Source organism: Abrus precatorius, unplaced genomic scaffold, assembly GCF_003935025.1.
Source record: "Abrus precatorius isolate BTA unplaced genomic scaffold, Abrus_2018 Scaffold7, whole genome shotgun sequence".
Classification (NCBI taxonomy): domain Eukaryota; kingdom Viridiplantae; phylum Streptophyta; class Magnoliopsida; order Fabales; family Fabaceae; genus Abrus; species Abrus precatorius.
In genome coordinates, this window is record NW_020874417.1 from 30,975,161 (window position 1) to 30,992,876 (window position 17,716).

The following is a 17,716-nucleotide window of genomic DNA, read 5'->3' on the forward strand; positions in this document are numbered from 1 at the left end:
CAAAAGTGAATAGCTTGACCCTTGACACCTTCAAACACATGGTGCATTTATGGCTTGATGTATATTTTTGGATGAAATTAATTACCTATTCTTCCAAAGCAACATAGAGACAGCTCTTTTGCCTCAAAACTGATTTGATTTAAACCTGTACACTGGCTAGTAGTATTAGTAGCTGCAGTTCCTCATGTTTGGCCAGCCACCTCCATGTGATTGCTTCTTAACCACTCTTTATGGTAACCCTTCTACTTAAAACATAGCTTTATCACCTCCATCATTATTGATTTTCCTATTTTGTCCCCTCCATGAATGCCATGGGGTCTTTTTTGTTAGTCAATAATTATCATTACCTTCTTATCCCCCAAAATTATTATTCTTTTCTTTTTTTAAGGAAGATCAAAGCATAAAATTAGTAAAATAGGACTTGCACTCTTGTCTTTCTCTTATGTGCCTATATAATAAAATGTGCAAAGAGGCCTAGAGAAAAAAAAAACACATCTTTTCTCTCTAATTCATCACACAAACACAATGGATTCTTCATCAGGAACTGTTACTCAGCATGGCAAGGTTGTTGTTCCAAAACAATGTGACACCTTTCCTTCAGGAAAGTACCCTTCTTCTCGCAGGACTCATTCCTTCTCTTCCTCTTGTTCATCACTTTCACCCTCTTCTTCATCCATTGAATCATTCTATTTCCATGATGATCCACTCCTTAGTCCTGCTTCCCCTCTTAGATTCTCAGGTGTTCCATTTTCTTGGGAACATCTACCAGGAATTCCCAAGAAACAAAATTCCAAGAAGCTCCAAGAATCATCCTTGAAACTACTACCATTACCCCCTCCAACTACCACGCACTCTTCTACAAAGATGACTCATGAAGAACCAAGGACTAGGAAGAAAAATTCAATACAAAGTGTTTTTCAAAGGGATCCTTTCTTTGCTGCATTGGTTGAATGTTCAAAGGATGATCATGAAGAAACAAGTGGAAATTTATGGAATGGAACAAAGGTGTCAAGGAGTATTAGTGATCGTTTTGGGTTTATTAGCCTTTATGCTTCTTGCAAGAGAACTTGTGCTGTTTCTGAATCTATAGTCTACCTTCCAAGCTCAAGAAGAAGCACCTATGAACATGTTAATCCCAGGTCCCTCTAAGCTTGTGATGCCTAGCTTTCAATCTACTTGTGTTCATGTTGTTATGAGAAAAACAAGAATGAGGTATTTCATTCCCTTTTTTACTTTTAACCTTTTTAAACCTTCATCTTTGTTTTTAGTTTCTAAAATATGGCATGTGAAGACAAATATGTCTTTGGAAACTTAAGTTATTGTAATATGTTAATACAAGTATAGGAAACAGTGCTTGTCTCCTTTTGCTCAGAGATCACTGATCACTGATACTGTTTCTAATTTTTAATCATTTTTGTTTTTGGTTTTCTGGCACTAAACACACAAATCTCTAAACACAATATATACGGTCTTTGCTGTATCTCATGTGATAATAACGCATTATGAGTGAAATTTAGATGATCCCATGTGGAAACAATGTACCGGACTATACTGGAAAGAGATGACAAATCATTGATTTGACTTTTCTAATTTCTACGTACATTTGGTACATATTTTTCAAGTGAATGTGATAAGGTTTTCAGTGATGCAATTTATTTCTGTGCGTGGCTGCTACTGTTGATAACAACTAAAAAAGTTGTTGAGCTACCTCTTCTTTCTTTCTAACGCTCACCACACACAACACAACTACGTAAACCCTATACAGATTAGAAATTTAGTATAGCCCAAATAAAATATATGAAAGCTTGGGTTATTTACTCTAAATCATATTTATGAGGTGGCTTGGAGAATCAGTGGACCTTTTAACATATTTTTTAAAGGTTAGTGGTGAACCTAATTACTACCCTCAGATAATGATACATTTCACAATTGATTCTGCTTGCCCAGAATATAAAATTTGTGGATATCACTCTGTCTTGAGTGAAAGTTAACAAATTGAGTGTACCCCTTTTTTGGTCCTACAGTTTAGGCTATAAACAAGAGTTAATTTTCTTTAAATTTTTTATTTTTCTAATAAGGTGAGATCTCATTCAGCTCCTTAAACGTTGGCATCAACTTAGATGATTTGACTTAGGATTTCTCAGATATGGATCCTGAATTATGTGCCTTTTACCACTGTTTTCTGAAACATAAAAGTAATTTTAAAAAAAGGTTCACAAATTTGTTGTGTACATATCACAGTACAATCAGTTTGAAGTCCACATGCTCCGTTTGGTTTTGCATTTAGTGACATTTGCGTGTACAATTTCAACAACCAAAAGTGGAAAATGGTTTTTCTATTTGGATTATTATAAAGGAACTTAATTGTAGGTTGTGTAACGTACATTTAATACCTAAAATTACACGTGTGGGTCACATATATAAGTATCTGGAGTAAAATGTATTTTTTTAAAATAAACCCATCTACACCTAGTTGTTAAGTGAAAGCCATTATTATTCATTAAGTGGAGTTCAATTATTGGTTGAAGCATATTCATCAGATACATTACTCTACTTAAGGGAGGTAAAACAACATTAATAATAATAATAAAAAAAATAGACAAGTGAGGAAGCCCCCAACTATCATCATAATTGAATTAGACAATCTTAGAACTCAAGTTATGAAATTGGGTCCATCTGGTTTTCCCCCACATGGTTTCAATATATTCAATGCATTTCTTATGGTAGATCTACTTGATACTATTAAATCCATGAACATTGAAAGGAAAGAACCATTATCTTGATGTTTGAAGTCTCTATGTTCGTGTAAAGGTCAAAGCCAAAAACCTCTTTATCTTTGTTCATTTTGGTTGTGCAGCATATGATGAAAGCTACGTGAGCATATATCTTTATGTCATGTTTTACGGTAGTGGATGTGCTGAAAGCAGAAACTATATAATGAGCATGAGGCCCATCTGCCTTGTGACATAGCATTATTCTATGTAGTGGTATCTTGGTTATCATAACCTATGCTCAAAAGGGCATTAAAAAAAGGACCAAATTCAAGTCAATGAGACTGCAATTGTAATTTTATTTTTCTTATATTGAAAAGTGAGGTAAGCTACAATATCACAACGCTTAGTTCCATAAATCACACGATATGATTGAGTTCGATGAAAAATCAAATTATTAAAAAATTTCTTAAAAAAAAATAATCTTTCATAATCAAGTATTCTAAGTACACAGCCAACTATTTAGTTGGAACAATTTGTGATGGACAAAAGGGTGAGTAACAAGATGGTAGTATTCTTGGAAGTACATGAACTGGTGGTGTTTTACCGTGCAACTTCATGTTACGAATTGTTCAATCTGGATAGTGGAAGAGAATGTCTACAGAAAACACTTCCATCATCAAATCAACATTAATACTACGTAATTAGAATAAAGTTGAAATAGGTGTATATGGTTGTTTTCATAGGAATATACCATTGAGAAGTTTGTAACATGTCTCTCCTTCATGATTACCATTAATAATAAAGCCTTTTAATGATAACTATTGTCCATTTGAACGCTACAGTCTATCCAACACTCGCATATTTATGTCGTGGAGTTGACTGCTGGTCGGAAAACAAGTAATCAGGTAACTCGGTAACGGTTATAATCTTTGAATAACCAAAAATTGATTAGTATATATAGTATAATATATAATATTTTTATCTCTTGTTTATTTTATTTATTTATTTTGTATATTCACATTTTAAAAATATATCTAAAAAATAAAGAATTAAAATTGTTTATCAAAGTTATCAAAAAAATTTATAAGAATTTATTGAGAAGTTTATTCAAATTAAACCAGTGTAATTCTATCATACTTATATTGCATACCTAAAATATTTAAAGACACAACGATAATTTTATTAGAAAATAATAATAATCTTTAAATTATGTTAAATATGTATTGCATTTAAGCTGAATTTAAGTAAATTTTCAAAGAAGATTTTATCATGAAAAAAATTAGTATAAAAAATAATAAAACTTTTTCATAAATTAATAAAAACAATTTATTTTCTTAAATTTCAGAAAATTTAAATAAAAATGTTTTTAACAAATAGAGAGGTATAAGTTATAAAAAAAAATTATGATTTTTTATACTAATTTTTCTATAAAAACTTCTCCAAAAATTTATCAAAATTGGACGTTCTTTTATAAAACCTACATTTTTCTGTCTATACTAAAGGTATATTTTATATAAGATAAATTCTGCTCAAATGAAGAATATTTATAATATAATAATACTAACTCCCCCACGCAAATATATATAAAATTAAACAGTTAATTGCAATGTAGAGTTAAAGCGACTCACGTCCTAATATAAATCTTTGACTCAGATCATTTTGTTCAAATATCGATTCCTTCTTCTTTTCTTTTTAGCCTCTATTTATTGTGAGACAATTGTAAAACAAGCACACGTTTAAGTAATTTGGGGACTGTCTAAACTTAATTAATCCCTTTTGTTTGAAGGGAAAAGGTATTTATAAGAGCTTTTGTTTAGCAAAGTGATATTTTTTTTTCTCAAATATAACGAATTGCATTCTCTAATTTTTAGAAATATGATAATGGTAAATATTGCCAAATTTAATTATGTCAGAAAGTATTTATCAATTTTTAAGTTATATGAAAATTTATAAATGTGATTTATTTCATAGGAAGTTTCAATGCAACAGTTAAGTTTTTAAAATTTGATATTCATATAATCTTATTAAAAATATGTCTGTCAAATTAATACCTAACTTGAATTGATCATGTTGCTTCTTTATTATTCGAATGTCACACAATATATTTTAAACGTTTCTTGTCATTGCATGATATATTATACAAATCATATAGTGTGTTAATCTGAATGATCCTCACCCAAGATACGAAATTTAAATAAATCCAAATTCAACCCAAAATTAACTGTTGATTTCATTCTAATAAATATAGAAAATAACACTTCACCATGATATTAATTAGTTATATAACATAAACGTATGTTTACCATTAATTTGAATTTAAGCATTTATCATATATAAATAACTTTTAAATTAAAAGTAAACAAATTAAAGACTCAATTCTCACTCGACACGTCTATTCACTTGAAGCATTTCTCACTTTAGAAGCACAAAATTCCGATATACTTTAAAGAATTTCAAATTATACATGATTTAATGAGAGAAAGAAACAACAACTTAAGTTTTATAAATTTAAAAATAAATTATCTATTCTTTGTTCTTATGTTCCTTTCTCCAACACAGTAATAAAAAGTGTTTAAAATTGTATATTGGTTGATTACTTTTCAAACAAAAGTATTGTAAATTATTCTATCTTTAGAGCACTAAATCGAAACATTTGTTTGTTTAAATATAAAATATTAACAAGGGTTGAGCCTAATTAAAAGACTAGTTTTCTTCAAACTCATAAATTACGGTTTAAATTTTCACTTTAATACCTAACCATACTTGAAACGCAACTACTGTTTCACATTAAGAACACCCGTGAGAAATCCAAGAAAAAGAAAACGCAAAATAAGTAGTTTATGCTTCATGCTAACGAAGAAAACTACAGCAAGCTTCCAATAATAATAAATAACATCTTGAAAATATTGCATTTGTGTCTCTAATCTCATAATTCATGCTGGTCGGAAACGTGGGAAAGAAAGAGAGACAGAATATCGCAAACTATTCTGTCAGATCAACAATTTCTCATTTTTTTCTTCTTCTTCTCATGGTCTATTTCGTTGAATAAATATATTTAAGAACAAAAAATAAATGTATGATAAAATTTTATTAAAAATAATATGATATCACAAGTTCAATGTATTAATAACATTAAACAGTATAATCTTTAATAAAAAAATTATCTTTTTTTATTTTATTTTATTTTTGAACATGTGTCTTTGTATACATAAAAAGAAAAAAGAAATAGTAGAAAACCACCTCCCTGGCTTCATGATAATGTTTTTATTTTCTTTTCCATAACCCCCTTCATCTGTCACAACTCTATAATTGTTCCAAGTTCCAACTATTGCACATTTTCATTATTCAGTAGTACATGATGGGCCAAGTAGATTACTAAGCTACCCCAGTTCGTGCGCCTTAGAAGATTACCTATAAATGCATAAAAGATGGTTGAAACACAATAATTAATGTCAAAGATTTTTCCTTTTTAAATTTGGAAAAAGGTATAATTTTGTATTCCAATAACAACTACATGATGATTTTCCCCCCCATCATCACAGTGTGAAGCGAAGTTGCAAAAAATAGGTACCCACGCCGACAGATTTTTGGGAAATAAATATTAGCCGTATAGGGGTGCCTCCTTTTGCTTGGTGTTAAAGACTACTTCAGAATTGGGTCCTCTCTTTCACTGTTTCAGAGAGCACCCAGAAACGTGGATCTAATGCAAGCATGCGTGCTGAGAAAAGAGTTATGAATATGATAGTCTGCTACATATTAAATCTAAGCATAAGAGAAAACTTAAATTATGTGACTACTACTACCTTGAAATTTTGAAATCCATACAATCAAACTGTATTAATACATTAAAGTAATGTCATTTACTCAAATAAATCTTCTACAGCACTGTCTACAACCTTCTTTATAACTCACAAGATCATAATTCAAGATTTTTTTTAACAGCTCAAGTCATTCAAAAATGGAAACATAGATTAATTTCCTTTCTTTAAATTGTTTATTAAAGGCTTAATGTTGCTCGTGGACAAGATGAAAAATCGTGGGCAAGGACGTAAAGTGACGTATAAAGAGAACATTGATTCAACAACCAATACAAATTTTCAAACCATGACTGAGGAATTTAATAAACATTTTGGAGCTCTATTAGAAGAAAAAGTTTGGTTGAAATTATCCCTAAAAAAAATCACTTACTAACAATTTAATGTTAAATTAGCTTTGGTTAATATAAACCTTTTCTCTAACAAAATTAACCTGTTAGTATAAATATTTTATATTTTATTAACAAATAATAATATTATTAAACACACACACACACACATATATTATCAATGCAGTACTAATGTTAATAATAATACATTATTAGATAGTGTAAAACTTTAAAATTTAATTAATTATTTTGTTTGATAATACTTTTTTGCAAGTACATTTTAGATTTTAATTGCAATTATAGTGGTCCTCCTGCTTTCTTCCACCACCCATGATCCTTCAACATCTAATGATAACTTTGTGAATATGGCAACAAGACCTGCAAGAAAATGCTTATATTATAAAGAGCAGCCGCACTAATAAGTTCCTAACAATTGGAAAATTTGAAAGCAAAATTTGTCAAATGCAAGCCACAAGGAAATACAAATATAAACAGGTTTTTATATTAAGCCATTATTAAACTGAGACTCAAAGCAATACATCGTGGACTATTGTGCATTGTTATTTATGTTTATTTTGAGTTGTCAAGATGAGTATAGTTTAAGAGTCCCTGTCTTAAAATTCTAATAATAACTTATCTTCCCAATGTGACACAGTTTAACAAAATGGTGCCAAAAATTGAACACGTCTTCATATACTGATATTTTATTAAGAACCAACCAACCAAACATTGAATGACTTTTATATATTATTTATTTATATTTAATTTATTGTACTAATATATTTAGTTTCTTACTATGAACACACATTAAAAGGATTGATTTTGTATATATATCATGCAGAAGAGCGAATCATACACGATACGCAAACACGCAAGAGCGAATCATACATTATTGCATGAAATTATGAAGGAATGACAGATATAACAATAAATAATATAAATTTGACGCAACTGGGTTTCAAACAAAAGGAAAGAAAAGAAAGATATGTGCAATTTGGAAACAATCACACATCCATTACAATTTTATGATAAATTGGAATTTTTTTATATATATAGTGATGACCTATGTGTCACGCACACGTTAGTGTTGGAAGTCTTCCCATCAATCCCAAGCTGTCTCAGATTAACTAAAGAAAATTTGACTTTACAAAAAGTTATATATTAAATAGTGTATACAGGTAATTTAGTGGGACAATTGAAAACATTTACTGGGATTGTGTTGTCATCCTCAGCAGTAAAGAGTAAAGACCAAGAAGGGACATCTTCGTGTGACCTACGACATTAAGCATGTTGCAGAAGCGCAAACTTTTTTGGCAAGGAAACCTTCTACATCCAATCTTGTTTTCTCTCTTTCCTTTTTGACTTTTCATACGTGAAAATTCCTATCTACTAATACTGGATAAAACATGCCCCATCTTTTTCCTTTTTAAAATTTTTTAATCAAATAATGGCAATTTATAGCTGAAAGAATAAGGAACAAAAAGGAAATTTGAATCAACTTTTGCATATCTTAAAAAACTTGGACACATAGTTTTAAGAGTTTAAATTTGAATAGTCACTTTAAAAATAACTTTACATATAACCCCACTTTCAATTCAAGGAATTAGTCTCATAATTATATTTATATTAAATTAATTGATGAATATTTTATGCATTAGCGTTGAGGGGGATTACCTGTTGATGATGTGGGTCAATTACAAGGTAATGTTTAGGCTATGAAGCATGCAAAGCATCTGAACCACCTAATTCCAATAAAAAATATTCTATTAGCAATTAATCTGTAACTAAGTTAACACTAATTGAAGTCTTTTAAGACTTGTACGTAATGTTAATGTGATGTAGCTACATTTACATTTATCTTTCCCTGACTCAAACGATTGCACCTTCAAAGGAAGGTTCTATTTGAATCTAAAGACTGCGACATCTTCGCTCTGCAAACCAAACTTGATCGTTGTTGCTCCCTCATGTCAGAGTCTTTTGCCCCTAACTCATTTTTTATTTGTCGTATTCCAACACCGACAAAAATAGTGTGCAAAACAGTGTTTTCTTTTTGTTACGAATCGACTTTTATATATTATGGGGAATGATATTTTCACATCTCATTAAGGAGTGCCACATAGACGTGAGAAAAATAATTAAAAATGATAAATGATATAGAAGAAAAAAGAGAAAGAGACAGTAGATAGAAATCAGATATAATATGTATTGTTTATCATCTTAAAAAGTAGGATGATATTTTTAAATATTTTATTTTTAATTATAAATATTTTTATGAAATGGAATAAATAATATATACCAATTTATATTATTATTTTGATGATTATAAAAATTAATAGACGACAGATTATGAAAAATATCTGGGATAAAAAAAATACTTATAACCAAGCTGAAAAACTAAAATACTGCTCGAATTAGAGTTTCAAAAAATAATACTAGCTACTAATAATAAACTAATTAAAAAATTGTTTAGCTTAAACAAGTTTTTAACTAGTAAAATATATTTTCAACTTACTGAAAAGTGTTATACCATATACTCTTAGTGCACACACGGATATGTATATGTAACTAAGTAAAAACCATCTTATAATGTGATAATTTATACTTCGTAAGGTTCAATTTTTATGGATGATAAGAATTTACGTACTAATCCTACAAAATAAACTTAAAAAGCAAAAAAAAAAAAAGACACGTATTGCAAGCTAATCATGGAAAAGTGAAAGAAAAATGTGCGGAACTTTGATCCCTCACTTTTCCAGTTCTAGGGAAAAAACATCTCACACTAGTTTCTCAATTTTAGAAAATTGGAAAATTTTGTGTTCCAGAAGATGGAGAACAAAAACATACAATTTGAATTTTGAAGCACTCACTCTCTCGAAAAGAGTTCAAGGAAGTTCAATTTTCTATAACTGGATATGCCCAAAAAGGTATTTATTTAACATAATAACTTGCTAATGAACTTTCTGGGGATTAAGTAGCCAGAAGAGGGTATGTCTGAGTAGGTAAAGAGTATTGGTATTGCCATATGGCAGCATCATGGGAGAAGAATCCCAAAGGCCCCATAGGATGCCCCATGATTTAAAACTGTATACATTTATTTTTGGCCAGCATGTGTTAGTATTAACAAGTAACAGCAACAGCAAAAGTTACACCCTGGGAAAATTTTACATGTATTATTGATACTCACTTTTGCAATTAGATGCTGAGGTATGCATAGATAACACAACTCTAAAAGTATCACATGATATGATCTCTCATCATTCAGTTGGACAAATCCACTAGACAGTCACAGTAAATAAAGAACTCTTCTCACTTCAATCTGTCTATACAGCCCAACATTTCTCTTGTTAGCAGTTGACTATACTTTGAAATCAAGGCTATTAAAGCATCAATATTCAGAAGCACAAATAATACACACAAGTACTCATGCTCACCAACCTAAAACTGTAAGAACCTCAACCAGCACATGTAAATGAAACTAACATCACAAAGATGCTACAATGTACACCAGGTGCCAAGAAGGAAGTCAATTGCCAAAGGAGACGTGGGTAGGGAACACCGAGGCATTGCATGGGACTAGACCACAAGTCAGTCGTGTCGCATGGTCACTATTTAGTTCAATGATTTGGCAATTAATGATTCAACTGCACAGACATCTCAATCATACGATAAAATCACATTGATCTGCTCAACATTCCGGAAGGGAGTGTGCAGAGGCAAATGGCGAGAAGCTTGCAGCTGACTCGCTATATCGAAGAGGATGCTGTTGTTGACTGGATGAACCAATAAAACTTACTGAAGCAGTGCTTGGACTTGGAATGTGTGGGGACAAGTACCTTGAGTTAAGAGATGACAGAGATGGGTAACCCATGGAACGTGGTGAATTCAAGTGAGAAGCTAGAGATCTTTGGGATGCATTCCTTAGATCTACAGAGCTTCGGCTGATGCTTAGGGAGGGGGATTGACGGTAGGACCTGAGAGAGGGCGGAATACAAGGGGTACTAGCCATAGAGTGGTTGCGAGAAACAGATGGGGTACGGGCAATTTGTATTGCTGAAGATGAAGCTAATGATGACCTCACAGAAGATAAGACAGAGGACGCCATAGATGCTGGGCTTGATGAGAGTAAAGGTGTGGATTCTGAAGGTGGTGGATCAGTTAAGCCAGTTCTTGCGTCACGCTTACAAACTGGACAAAAGGTTCTCCATGAAGTAAGCCAAGAATCCACACAGGCAGCATGAAACTCTGCCAATTACACATTAGAAAAATGGAATTAGTATAATCCGTAACATAGTCATTACTTAACATGAACATAATGAAAATATATTAGCAATTCAATTACAGGCTGCAGAGATCAATCTCGTTAAGTAACAACAGATGGATAGCAGCAGGAAATGTATTGCAAAATCCAAAACAATGAACAACTATATAAAGGTTCATTTCAGCCTTCAGAAGGCTGAAAACAATACACAAGGACATTGTGTTAAAAAAAATACAACGAATAGTAGCAAAGTTGGTGCTGTAAATTGAATCCTTTTCAGGGTATGATTTATGAATAAAGATTTCTCTTTCATCCAGTGCATTCCATGATAAAAGCTTAATTAAAAGTTCGATGGATCTTTTGGATTTCCAACTGGATCTTTCAAGGTGATAACTTATCAGTGAAAAAGTGGAAAATGGGTTTACAAGAAAACACTCCAGAAGAATCCCAAGTCTGAATTCAGCGATCAGGATTAGAAAAAAGAAGTGGGTAGAATCAACTATCAAGTAAGAGCAAGAGGAACTTCAAGTTGCAAGTGGATAGAACCTAGAAAATAGAGGTGCTCCCACTTTTCCATTTTAAAAAATCCCATTAGAAGACTTCTTTTTGATAAAATAATTACAATTGATGGATGTTGAAGATGTCACAAAAAAAAAAGTGAATAGTTTTTACAAGCTGAAACAAGTATGGGATTGTTCTTTCCATTTCAACAAGGATCAAGTTTGTTGATCAACATCACTGATACAAATTATAATATAGTCAAATAAAAAATGTCGGAGATTTTAAATTTCAAATTGTTAAAGTAGAGGTACGGCATAGGCAAACGCCACAGTTCAAAATTCAAACAACTAAATCCATAACCATAGTTTGTAGAGAAACAGAGGGGTGGGAGAAGCTGGAACACGAGTGTAAGCCCCCATGCAAAAGGATATCCCGTTTGTGGTCTCCAAGCAATGTAAACCATTTCATGACATACTATCACCCCAAACTAACATTCATTATATACTTCTCTCCAATGAACCCAAATAGGATGGCTGGAAAATAGCCACAACCTGCCTCATGATCAAGGACATCCTTATTTACTAGGTAATGGTAACTGATATAACACCAGAAGTCCAGCAGTTTACAACTTGTGACAGGTTATTGTGTGTCTGAACAAAAAGATCAACACCAAATTCAATAATCAACTGCACAAAGTACCAGGAAATTCGAGTAGACCAATGCTCCCAGAAGTATATAAGCGCATTCACTGAAGATAGATCAAACCAACAAAATAATACACTGAATTTGAAAAAAGAAAACAAATTTGGCACAGGAACACTTACTGTGACAGCATGGTAGAATCCTGAGCTTCTCACCAACACAATAGTCTTCAAGGCATATAGCACATGTTATTGATGTACAGTTGTCTTCCAAAACAGCAGTAAATATCAAACTTGGCATTGCTTTCACTAGGCGACTGCTCATACCATGAAATTCACGGACAAGAGAAGCTCGAGGCCTTTCTCTTCTTATGCGATGTCTACGAACAAAGAAACAAGTGGCCAGCACTGCAGACATTGCTAGCAGGGAAATAAATGAAATTGCCATGATAGACCATGCTGAGTTTTCAAAAGTCGGAATGAGCCATATTTCCACATCAGTCAACCCAGCATATTTCTTCAGTATTTCACCTGAAGCTTTTGATACAAATACAGCATGTATTCTTATACCAGCAGAATTACCTGCCACTAAAACTCAAAATAATTGTGCATTAGAAATTCTCAAAATAGGACATAGGTGTGTGCAAACATATACAATGATATTAAGGAAAACAAAAAGTCTCTCCAACAATAAATTATCTTCAACAGCCTTTCTTTTACTATAGAATTTACATGCTTGATAGGTGTAAATTTTTTACCCATATATTGCATACAGATTATCATCCTTTCCATAACCTTTACCTTGATAATACATTTCATCAACTATACATAAACCCCAAATACATCCAAAATTTGTCCAGAGTCCTTAGACTGTTGTTCACTCACTGCTGGCACCCCGTTTTCAATGATCAAAAAGAATATCACCTCTAGGGAGAACAACGAACATAATTCTTTCTCTAATATTCCATTTAAAATAAGATAGAAACCACCAAACCTAATATATGCCTTCCAAGTGATATCATATTAATTAACCTGTTTTACAGCAACTTCTAATATAATCTCATTTTGGAATTACATAAATCATAATTAATGTAATCAACAACTACCACAATTTCAAAATGTTGAATCGTTACTTTATATACCAAATCATTTTGTCATAACCAGTGCGTATACATTATGACTCAAATTATCTTTGTTGATTGGTTGAAAAAATTATGTTTAATGGCAATTACATGTTGGAAGAGAATGGTCAACAATAAAATGTAGCTACAGGAAGGAATTATCATTACTTGCAACCAAGACACCGCCATCTTCATTATCATAGACAATTACAGCTTTGAAGCCAGCCTTTTGTGCCCTTCTGACTTTTTCCTCAAAGCTACATCCCCCTCTAACCACCAAAGCAAAAGTCGAACTCACATTGGGAAGGTGTTCAACATTATTTGTTAGTTCTGTACAAGCATCAAGCGGCTCTGCCAAATATAAGACCCCATATTCTCCAGAACCTTTGACTGTCGGAGCTGAAACCAAAAGACATTCATGTCAACAAAAAAGAGACTCAGATCAAACTAACATCCGCACCGGCACCATCATAACACGCTAAACAATAACAGTAGAACAAGAACGTAACATCATACATACATTCTTCTTCACTACCTTTCTTCCCACAAAAGAAACACAAATAGTAAATAAAAAATATATAGAATTTCACTTTACGATGGTATGCATCTGCTTTAAGCACATGCTACCTAAGACCATACTCGCATTCCACACATCGGCATCTACTGTTCGATACCTTCCACCATCATTATAAAACCTTTCTCCACTTTTTCTCCTCCAATCTACCAACAATTTTCCCTTTTCAGATGGAATTTTAAGTTATCATAATATGGCAAAAAATTCAGTTAAACCAGTACCCCATTGACAAAGCTCCACCAAACCACTATCCCTTATCCAATACTCATATGGCCCAAGAACCAAAATCAAATCTTACCTTAACCAAATCAGTTTATATACAAAACACACTAACACCTAACTTGGAAGGGATGGAGGAAGAAATAACCCAGAAACTCACCAAAATTAGCTTCAATATCATCGAAGGATAGAGTGATATTGTTCCCAATCAGCACAACCTTGGCGGAAGCCATAACAGAGAGAGCCACCAAAGAGAAGAAAAACAACAAAGGAAGATTCGAATTACCCATCAGAGCAAAAGATTCGAAAAGCAGAAAAGCACAAATTTTTGGTTGAAAATCATCAAAAGCAGAGAGAGAAGGAGAAATTGGGATTTCTGCAATTTAGGGTTCTGAAAACGCAGCAAAAAAAAATAGATACATCAGCTTCCATCTCAAGAAGAAAAAAATAAATCTTCTATTCTCTTTTATTCCTTGATCCTCTCCGCTCTGATTCAAATTGATCGCTAATAATGCTTTGACAGCAAAAGGGGAAATATAAATATCAGCAAATAAAATACCAATCAAATTGTACCAAAAATTAAAAGTTTATATCAGAATATCTTCAGAATTTCCAAATATCAACTTTGATCGAAGATAATATTACAAAACAAATATTAGTAACATACTCTTCACATATGTTATAAATTTTATTAAAAATAAAATTATATATTTAACTTTTTTATTTTTAATTTAATAATTTTTATATTTTTATAACTTTTGATAAATTTTAACTGATAATTAAAAATGGATTAAAAATTATGTGTTCATATTATAATGTGACTGAAGAAAATGGAAATGATTATAAAATGAGCCAATTGTCGTTTGTTTGTTATCAGAACACCAATAAATAACAGCTTAGCTTTTAGTCTTCGTATCAAATTTTAGTAGTTCATGTTCTTTATATAACATTTTAAAAATAAAAAACGGTGTTTCACTTCAACCTAAAATAAGCAATTGGATTCAAAAATATATATAAATCTAATTTACAACCTGTTAAATATGAGATGCAATACCTACCAACAAAGATCGTTAGTAAACGACTCATACTGAGTTTAAATTTTTATATATGTAAAAAATATTTAGTGATATTTATTCATTATATTTGAATACGTGACCCAAGTCATATATAAATTAAACTTATGGTAAACTAAAAAAATATATATGAGACTCAATTATTAAATTCTTTAGATTATTTAATTTTAATCAATCATATTTATTTCTAATTTATAAATAAATAATGTCATATTTTCATTATATTTTTTTAATAATTTGACAAAATTTTGATGTGAAGATTTACTTTGATTAACTTAAAAGTAAGAAGATAAAACGTTAGTAATAAGAGTAAATAAATTAAATTTATACATAAATTGTAAAAAAAATATATAATTAATTTAAATAATATTAAGTAATCGTTGTATTAAATTTAACTTGTTTTTAAGGACTTGAACTTTTTCCGAAAAAATAATTATCCTTGCGTTAAGAAATTAGAGACGCATCACTTCAATCAACTATTTATTAATATCTTGTGCAGGTATTGATCTCAATCTTATTATTATCTTATGAAATTAAAAATTGTTAAAGTTGATTAATTAAGAAAATGTTATCGTATATCTCACCGCCAAAACAGAACAGGGGTACCTGTCCAACGTCAAATGATGATTTTTCTTAATTAACAAAATGGAATATTCTACCATCCAAAAAATAAATGTCTCTGGATGCAAATTATATTCGTTTACATTGTTTATCAATCTTCACACATTGAGCCAATAATAATAATAATAATATAAACAAGTAATTTACTGCTATGATATATTTATAAGTTTTAAAAACTTTAAAAAATTGTCTCTTGAAATACTACATGTCAATACAAAATGGCCTCAATTTGATTAATAAATGCTTCTCTTTAATAAATAAATAAATAAGATAACCAGCTTACTGATATACATGTCAATTTTCTAGTGTTATATTTTCTTGTTCAGCGACATCATTTGTAACTTTCTTTTCCCGAAGCACAGGCATTTATAACTGGACATGTGTTCATGTTTTCTTACATGTGCAGAACGTGGACTCGTGCCCTGCTTTGTTCTAACACTAATCATTTTCCCTCGAAGAACATTGAGCCGAAACAATGTTCGGAACAAGGTTTTTCTAAAAGAATGATAAACAAAGCTCAATAAATTTAGTATAGAAAATCACAACCTCTATACCGCATTTTATTTTTACATTATCTATATTTTATTATGTGTATAGTTTTTATTGTTTATTATTTTTAATGCTGAAGTTGAAAATTAGTAGAAGAACATAATTTGAAAACACAACATCAATATAGTGTTGAATCGAAATAGCGCAGATTAAGTTATAAAATGAATTGTGAGTGTATAAATTTAATTTTGTATAATATTCTCAGTTCTTTTCTCATTCTTTGATGTTCTCCTCCTTAAAAAGTCTTTTGTCGGAATAGATTATTGACATAATTAACCTTAAAAGCTGCTTTAATTAGTCCCTTTGCATTGACGATAGTTGTTGGAATAATGGAATGGCTGAATCAGCATGCTAATCATATATTTCTCTAAGTGCACTGGTGTTTCCTTGTTTTGGTGGTTTTGGTTTTTGTCCCTATTGATTGCAAAATTATATATGTCATCAAGGTTATCCATTGGTTCAATTATTATTATTATTTGTAAGAATGAGTTGGTTTTGAACTAGCTCATCAACACAATAGAAGGATGATCACCAGTGTCAAGGGACACTGGGTCAAAGGAATCACACTAGATAAGTTATATTTTTATAAGAAAATCAGAATTTTAACTTTTAAAATTGAATTTAAAGAATTAATAATAGTAATATTTTATTAAAAATATTATATATTTATTGTACTTTTATAACTTTCATAAAACTTTATTTCTTTTAAATTATTAAACTTAATTTTAAAAATTAAGGTTTACAAAACCTTTTTTTATGGTAGAAAAGCAATTAGAATTTAAGCTTTAAAATTGCTAATATTTACTCACTTTGAATATTTATCCTATTCATTATTGTAATATATTTTTTACAGGTATTCAGTATCTAAAATGAAGTAATTTTTTCCTTTTCTCATTTTCCCTTCCTTCTTGTATTTATCATCCAATGATTAATCTTTTTTCTTTTTATATTTTATTATCTTCTAAAAATTTAAAAATGAAATGAACGGTAGAAAATCATCTTGTTTTCTCTCTCTGATTGCAGAAGATCCATACTAAAGTGCAGAGGATCCATACTGAAGGAAAGCCATTAGTGCCCATAAGTTTTTCTTCGTCGTTTTTCTTTCTTCACTCTTTCTTGTACCAAATAGAGGCAAGTGTCAATGACCAAGTTGAAAACACTTGCAGCAAGAAAAAGAATTTTTCATTTTTCCTTTTTTCTTTTTCTTTTTATTTTGGTGAAGGATGCAAAATAAGTTTCAATCTCTGTATTTGTTATGTTATATTGGCCTCGTTCAACTCTAAAAAATGCAGCACGACCTA

General features: G+C 30.9%; 2 protein-coding genes across 2 annotated transcripts; one reads left to right on the forward strand and one right to left on the reverse strand.

The window, feature by feature from the left end:
- The first annotated feature begins 499 nt into the window (after positions 1-499).
- LOC113873366 lies at positions 500-1,492 on the forward strand. The gene has a single exon (XM_027511463.1). The coding sequence runs from the start codon at positions 526-528 to the stop codon at positions 1,147-1,149; it is 624 nt and encodes a 207-aa protein (XP_027367264.1). The 5' UTR covers positions 500-525; the 3' UTR covers positions 1,150-1,492.
- Positions 1,493-9,701: 8,209 nt separating this feature from the next.
- On the reverse strand, positions 9,702-14,817 carry LOC113871290 (receptor homology region, transmembrane domain- and RING domain-containing protein 2-like). Its single transcript, XM_027508310.1, has 4 exons — positions 14,333-14,817; positions 13,548-13,778; positions 12,442-12,846; positions 9,702-11,100 (listed from the first exon to the last, which is right to left on the reverse strand). Exons 1-4 carry the CDS (start codon positions 14,460-14,462, stop codon positions 10,544-10,546), a joined length of 1,323 nt encoding a protein of 440 aa, XP_027364111.1. The 5' UTR covers positions 14,463-14,817; the 3' UTR covers positions 9,702-10,543.
- Between the last annotated feature and the right edge of the window lie 2,899 nt (positions 14,818-17,716).

Coding starts and splice junctions, on each gene's coding strand:
- LOC113873366 (XM_027511463.1), top strand. CDS start 526: ATGGATTCTTCATCAGGAACTGTTACTCAGCATGGCAAGGTTGTTGTT.
- LOC113871290 (XM_027508310.1), bottom strand. CDS start 14,462: ATGGGTAATTCGAATCTTCCTTTGTTGTTTTTCTTCTCTTTGGTGGCT. Junction 13,779..14,332: donor TGATATTGAAGCTAATTTTG/GTGAGTTTCTGG, acceptor TTTTGGTTTCAG/CTCCGACAGTCAAAGGTTCT. Junction 11,101..12,441: donor GATTCTACCATGCTGTCACA/GTAAGTGTTCCT, acceptor TGTAATTGGCAG/AGTTTCATGCTGCCTGTGTG.